Source organism: Lissotriton vulgaris, chromosome 6, assembly GCF_964263255.1.
Source record: "Lissotriton vulgaris chromosome 6, aLisVul1.2, whole genome shotgun sequence".
Taxonomy (NCBI): domain Eukaryota; kingdom Metazoa; phylum Chordata; class Amphibia; order Caudata; family Salamandridae; genus Lissotriton; species Lissotriton vulgaris.
Genome location: NC_141694.1, coordinates 143929051 through 143936784, shown reverse-complemented (window position 1 = coordinate 143936784; position 7734 = coordinate 143929051). Strand labels below are relative to the sequence as shown.

The 7734-nt window shown below is 42.7% G+C and overlaps 1 protein-coding gene across 1 annotated transcript; it reads left to right on the top strand.

Annotated features, from left to right (window-relative positions):
• The first annotated feature begins 330 nt into the window (after nt 1-330).
• LOC147706927 (zinc finger MYM-type protein 1-like) lies at nt 331-3863 on the top strand. Its single transcript, XM_086925143.1, has 3 exons — nt 331-622; nt 1427-1538; nt 1661-3863. Exon 3 carries the CDS (start codon nt 1684-1686, stop codon nt 3793-3795), a length of 2112 nt encoding a protein of 703 aa, XP_086781269.1. The 5' UTR covers nt 331-622; nt 1427-1538; nt 1661-1683; the 3' UTR covers nt 3796-3863.
• Nucleotides 3864-7734: the final 3871 nt, after the last annotated feature.

Genomic DNA, 7734 nt, shown 5'->3' with positions numbered 1-7734 from the left:
CTTGAGTATGCCTGCAAATGTCACAGCTTTCCAGACGTGCACCTAAATGAAATGTCAAAATATCTGAGATTTACACCAAACCTAAGAGCATTGTGGAAGCTTTTTCATTGTTATATACAAGCCACAGTTGCTGCTTATTTTTCTTTTGCAACTAACAACCATCGACAAAGCCAGTAGTCCTGACTTGTAAGTATGATGTTACTTGTTGTATCATATATCTGGATGCAATGACAAAAACAACAACATACCAGTTTTCAGTCTTCCTTTGAATTTGTATTTCTTGCATATTTTCCATAGTGCATGTATTGTTTCAAAGGTAGATTAATTTTCACTGGAGAAGATTGTACCTCTATAGTTTATAGATCAACCGCTAACTAAGTGCTACAGGGGGGGCTCATTTTGCGTTGCACCACTGTACATGCCTGCCCATATTTTACAGTTTGAATGCTTTTGTTAAAAGTCTGTGTGTTTGGTTGACACAACTACATTTTGTTGTATTTGCTTTTCAGCATTTGGTAAAGCCTCAGGCTGCCGAACTAATTTTTGGGGCAAATCAAGCAAAGAAGAAGAGACGCCAACCTCCTTTTCCGCTACAACACAGCCAACAACCCCAGTGTTTAAGGTAAGGAACCTGCTGCTATATTTTACATTCTAGTAGTCAAGGGCTATGTGAGTTGTGTACATGGTGGGTGGCGTCAAATACCAGTGTTCAGTCTTCTTTTGTATTTCTTTTTCTTGCATATTTTCCATAGTGCATGTATTGTTTCAAAGGTAGATTAATTTTCACTGGAGAAGATTTTACCTCTATAGTTTATAGATCAACCGCTAACTACGTGCTACAGGGGGGGCTCATTTTGCGTTTGTCCTCCTGGTTCCAGTGTCCGTTTTCCTAATGGCATGTCTGCCAGCTTGCCCACGTGAACCTTCTAAAAGTCCACATGGCCTACAAAAGCAATGCTAAGGCAGGCGTAACCACTTTCCAGGAGTGTGATCTGAGTCCCTTAATAATTCAGATGATCGTCGTCTGCATATAGACTACACATAGGAACCAAAAGTGTGCCCCTAGACTGTACTGGTCAATGGAAGGAATTGCATTAGCCCACTTAGTAAAATTCAAGTGTATTGTTATAAGAAGGTGAAACCTGATGTATAACCCAAATGTAATGTGCAGTGTACAGGGTCAAGTCTTTGTGGATCACTTAAGCCAAGGGTCTCCAACTTTTTCTGTAATAAGAGGCACTTATGATCAAAGAAATGCATCGTGATGTGATCACTAAGGGGTGCTTCAGCACATTCTGCAAGGGAAGAGGCTCATTTTGCGTTACACCACTGTACATGCCTGCCCATATTTTACAGTTTGAATGCTTTTGTTAAAAGTCGGTGTGTTTGGTTGACACAACTACATTTTGTTGTATTTGCTTTTCAGCATTTGGTAAAGCCTCCGGCTGCCGAACTAATTTTTGGGCAAATCAAGCAAAGAAGAAGAGACGCCAACCTCCTTTTCTGCTACAACGCAGCCAACAACCCCAGTGTTTAAGGTAAGGAAACTGCTGCTATATTTGACATTCTAGTAGTCCAGGGCTATGTAAGTTGTGTACATGGTGGGTGGCATCTAAATACATGCACCAAACCTCATACGTTGTACTTTGATTATTGACAGGTAACACTAACATTGGCAACACCATGAATACAGTAGAGCATCTACTTGCAAAGCCGTTCCTTGGACTGAAACGTGAAGACAAACTAATTGTAAAACAATTAGGACCTCACCGGCCAACCCTAAACCTACAACAAAGTTCCCTAGACAGAGGGAAGCTTTACACACGTTCTTTCACAAACACCTGGTACACAAAAGTTGATTGGCTTACAGGATGTTCTTCAACAAATACTCTGTTCTGCTTCCCCTGCCTGCTGTTTGGTGGTGAAACTCCTTGGACCAAAAAAGGAGTTAAAGACTTGAAGCATTTGTCAGATAAAGTAAAGAAGCATGCACACACGAAAACACATATGGAAAATCTGACAAGACTGGGAATGTTGGGAGATAAACCGATTGAAGCCCACTTAAGCGAGGCCTACCAAACAAATATACGGAAGCACAATGAAGCAGTTGATAGGAATAGACACGTGCTGTCAAAAATCATTGACTGCATTCGTTTCTGTGGTGATTTTGAACTGGCTTTACGAGGGCATGATGAATCGGAAGGCTCTGCAAATCCTGGTATATTCTTAGGGCTTGTGGACCTAATAGCAAGCATAGACCATGTATTCGAAGCACATCTATCAACTGCTACAGTCTTCAAGGGCACCTCGAAAATCATACAAAATGAACTGCTTGAGTGCATGCTAGAGATTGTAAAAAGCACTATCGTACAACAGCTGAAAAACACAGACTTTGTGGCTATTCAGGCTGATGACACCACTGATGTGGCCACAAATACACAGTCAGTATTGGTCTTTCGGTACCTAGACAGTGACAACAAAGTTGTGGAACGCTTCTATGGATTCACCCATTTAAAAGACGCTTGTGCAGAAAGCATTTCTTCAGTTATTCTACAGGAACTAAACTTCATTTTTCCAGAGCAGACTCAAAAAGAAAAACTGATTGCACAAAGCTATGATGGTGCTGCAGTAATGAGTGGAACCTCCGGTGGAGTACAAAAAAAAATTAAAGATGTCTACCCTAATGCCCATTACGTGCACTGTTATGCCCACCAACTAAATCTGATTATGCAACAATCAGTAGGAAAGATCTCTGAGGCAAAGATATTCTTCCTGGATGTAGGCGGAATGGCAGCATTCTTCTCACGCTCCCCCAAAAGAACGGAGTTACTTCATACCATTGTTAACAGAAGGATTCCAAAGGGAGGCCCAACTCGTTGGAATTTTCACATCCGTACAATCCGCCTAATATACCTATATAGGGTTGATCTTGAGAAATGTTTTGACACCATAGAAGCAAATCAAGACTTTGACTACAAAAGCCGGAATGAGGCCCGTGGCTTTGCTAGAACACTGCAAGACAGGGAGTTTCAGTTTTTGCTGTTTTTGTTTTTTCAAATAATGCTAAAAGTTGAAGCACTGTATGAAACGTTGCAAAAACGTGAAATAGATACTATCCATGTGGAAACATCTATCAACAGCTTTGTCACAAGCATAACGGAAATCAGAGAAGACGTTGACAATTTAGACAGCACACTGCCAAATGATTCTACTTTCTCTAACCGCAGAAAAGACATCAGCAGTCTAGTCCGAATTTCCAAAGAGATATGTGACACTATAATTATGCAGGCAAAGGAACGCTTTTCTTTTAAAAAGCATTTGGTGAGTGCCACATTACTAAAAAGTGATCTGTTTGCTAAACATGATATTTCCTTCCCTGAGCAAGCACTGAATACCGCTGTTGATGCTTACCCTATGCTCAACAAAGAGGATCTGAGAACAGAACTAACTGTACTGTATGGAATGCATGTATACCGGCAGGCCACTAATGCAATTAATTTGCTTGCTTTAATTCTGAACCTTAACATGCAAAACACACTAACAGAAACAGTGACTTTATTAAAAATACTCATCACCACACCGATGACAACAGCAGAGTCGGAACGTTCATTTTCCGCTTTGAACAGAATAAAAACATTCCTAAGAAACACCATGATACAGGACAGGCTGAATGCCTTAGCAATGCTTTCCATCGAGAGTGAGTTAGTTAAACGAATACCAGACTTCAATGGTCAAGTCATTGAGAAGTTTGCTTCCATGAAAAACAGACGTGCGGATTTTCATTACAAAAAGTGAACACTATTTAAATGCTGCTAGTTGGCGTCCTGTTTATTTGTTTGTTATTAAAATACATCTGTGAGGTACTCAGCAATGCATTGTGTTTCAAAGTCTGTTATGAAGCTCTGTGGTTATGATGAATAAGCAGCTACCTATGTTATATGACACCACTTTATTAATGTAATAACTGCACTTTCACAATTGCTTTATTAACCTTCCTGCTTTCACAAATTTGCATGAAAATGCACCATTTGTCCACTCTTTTTTCAAAATTTTCTCGGGGGGAATTCCCCCCGAACCCTCCTTAAGGGGTTCGGGCTCGCTCGCTACGCTCGCTCGCTACGGTGCAGTACGACTTTCATTTTACGCCCCACCACTTTCAAATGTCACCAGCCGCCACTGTGGAAGGGTATACTCAGACATGAGTCCCTTGCTCATTGCACCATCAGGATTCAAGCAAACCGGGCCGAAGACGGCTGTAATGCCAGAAACCGGTCCCCGGGAGCTTGTTTCCTTCCCAGTGTAAGAATTGGCTTTTGTAGTTTGGTTTGCCCTGTTCCCATCATGCACTGGGACAGGAACAGACTAATTTGCATACAGCCAGGTTCTGAAACTGGGATGGTGCAGTGAGCTAAAAAACGGTGTTGGATCTAGCCCTGATCTCTTGACTGGGTGAGAGTTTTCTGCTTCATTCAGAGACTCTGTCCCTCACCACCCCTTGTTGTAAATATTTTTGTCCACCCTAAGCGTGGAAGGGTATACTCAGACATGAGTCCCTTGCTCATTGCACCATCAGGATTCAAGCAAACCGGGCCGAAGACGGCTGTAATGCCAGAAACCGGTCCCCGGGATCTTGTTTCCTTCCCAGTGTAAGAATTGGCTTTTGTAGTTTGGTTTGCCCTGTTCCCATCATGCACTGGGACAGGAACAGACTAATTTGCATACAGCCAGGTTCTGAAACTGGGATGGTGCAGTGAGCTAAAAAACGGTGTTGGATCTAGCCCTGATCTCTTGACTGGGTGAGAGTTTTCTGCTTCATTCAGAGACTCTGTCCCTCACCACCCCTTGTTGTAAATATTTTTGTCCACCCTAAGCGTGGAAGGGTATACTCAGACATGAGTCCCTTGCTCATTGCACCATCAGGATTCAAGCAAACCGGGCCGAAGACGGCTGTAATGCCAGAAACCGGTCCCCGGGAGCTTGTTTCCTTCCCAGTGTAAGAATTGGCTTTTGTAGTTTGGTTTGCCCTGTTCCCATCATGCACTGGGACAGGAACAGACTAATTTGCATACAGCCAGGTTCTGAAACTGGGATGGTGCAGTGAGCTAAAAAACGGTGTTGGATCTAGCCCTGATCTCTTGACTGGGTGAGAGCTTTCTGCTTCATTCAGAGACTCTGTCCCTCACCACCCCTTGTTGTAAATATCAGTTTTAGATAGGGTTTCGCCAGAAATAAAGAAGGTCACCACCTGGCTACAACCTATGAATGGATTCAAAAAGTGTTCCACCTGTCGAGCTTGTAAATTTGGTCGCAATATGTCCACATACTCGACTCCATTCAGCACCACTCCTAAAAAAATCACAGGAACGTTTAATTGTAAGACTGAATGTGCTGTATATGTCCTGACGTGCACCTGTGGACTTAACTACGTTGGTAGTACAAAGCTACAGGTGCACGTCAGGATCTTGCGGCACATAAGGGCCATTCTCCACAGTGATGTGACATATCCTGTGGCCAGACATTTCATAAAAACTCATGCTAACGATATCAACTGCCTTTCATAATATGTTGTAGACTCTGTGGCCAAACAAAGAAGGGGTGGCAACAGAGAACGTCTACTCCGGCAGTTAGAAAAGAAATATATCTTGGAGTTTGATTGCAAATGGCCCAATGGTTTGAATACGACTGAAGATATGCGCCATTTTTTATAAGAACAAGTAGTATGATTTGGCGCAGGGTTCCTATGATTTTTCACGTATTCTGTATTATGACTTATTTATGTAGAGATGTAGATAGGCTTGGATTATTTGTATGATTTCCGCCTAGCAGAAATTTAGGCAGTTCTCTTTTCCCTCTTTTGATCTGATTTTAATTGGTTTTTGTGGTTTTTAGTAGAGTCATGAATTTCCTCTTTTTGATACTGGTAGTCCGAATAATTAGAGAGTCAGTTTTGGACCTTCGGAATGAGGAGGGGGCACCAGTACTTGGAGAATAACAATGACAGATCTCGATCTTTTTATATATCATCTATCTTTGGCACTTTATATTTATATATGCACTATATTGCACAGTACGCACTATGGGGCCGATCAGGATCGCGGACGGACTTGCGTCCGTCCGCGACCCCAGAGCAGGAGGGAACCTCCGCATGGCATGCGGAGTTCCCTCCTGTGCAATTAGGATGTGACCGCCACCCTGGCGGTCACATCCTCTATTTTTAACATTGCGGCGGGTGCAGCTTCAAGCTGCACCCGCGGCAATGTTAAAAATGCACGCATTGCTTTTGCATGCAGAAAGAGGCAGGCACCGTGCGGTGCCTGCCGCTTTCTGCATGCAAATGCAGGGGGGTACCATAGGTACCCCCCATGTGCACCCCCCACCCCCCCTTCACCTAGGGGGCCCGCAACGGGCCCCCGCAGTGAAGTTCCGTATGCTTTTCCACGGCGGGAAACGCGCCGCGGAAAAGCATAATTCACTGCCCATCCTAATATGGTGAACGGTGTCTGAGAGACACCGTCACCATATTAGAGCTTTTCCGCCGCGGTTGTAAGCCAACCGCGGCGGAAAAGCTGCGGACGGAAACCAGGACCCACCAGCCATCCTAATGTGGCGGTGGGTCCTTGGTCAGTCCGCTGCGGTTTTTCCGCATCCTCGGGGCCGGCGGTGGCTTCCGCCGGCCCCGAGGATGCGGAAAAACCGCTATCCTGATCGGCCCCTTAGTTTGCACTTTCTATAAAAACAGAAATATATATGTAAAAATTGTTTTTTGCACAAAAATAATAGGTATATAGGATGTCTCGTTCAGCACATGTTGGCAAAATGGATTTATCCAGTTATTTTTTCATTACAGACTGCATGATCTAGAAATTGCAGGGGGCAATTGGATTTATCCAATAAGATGTGATTTCTACTAAAAATCCAATCAATGTATAAGATGTGGTATATTTAAAGAAATCCCTTTTTTTATGAAATGGCCAAAAAAGTGTTTTTAAAAAATACGATATATTTTTGTATAGATTTTATATTTATAACATATATAATATCTAGCACTGACTTGTTTTATGATATATAGATGTTATAAAACTGTGCTATTTTTTCACCCCCAAATGCTATGTGGTATGTTATACAATTGAGTCTGTTTTCCATATATACCATCATGTGACCTGTGATGTCCTGCAATGGGTGTGGTTGCTTGCATTTTAAAATGGTAGATGGCGTTTTCACTGGGATACACGTGATCAAGGGCTTCAGTGCTCGAAACGCGTTGTGTGTGGGTCTCTTTGAATAAAGAAAGAACATTGCCCAGAAAACTACGAGGTCTGCGTCTTTCCTTGCCGAAGCCGCCGTGTGTGCGGCAGTTGGAAGTGGTTTGAGTGCTCAGGATAGAAACGTACTCGACACTCCAAAATTGCTGGTGCACGTAGAAATGTAATGGCAGGAAACAACGCGTTTCACCTCTCGGCTTGATCACGTTTCAGCCGTGAAAACCCAACAGTGTCCTTTAAATTTGTTTGTAAACAGAGAAATAGGACTATCCCATTGTGACAAAAACAAACAGTGCAGAATAGTGGCGGCCATTACTGACTGGTGTAACATATCCTTTCTCAGTCGTGTGATACACTGTGAGAGTGTGGATGCAAAGTCTAGATTATATATGTATCTTTAACATACAATAACACTAATGTTTTTAAATCAACATTGTAAATGGACCTTGTAAATGGGTTATCGAATGTCACG

Bases quoted from the DNA above. Each gene is read 5' to 3' on its own strand.
- LOC147706927 (XM_086925143.1), top strand. From the start codon at position 1,684: ATGAATACAGTAGAGCATCTACTTGCAAAGCCGTTCCTTGGACTGAAA.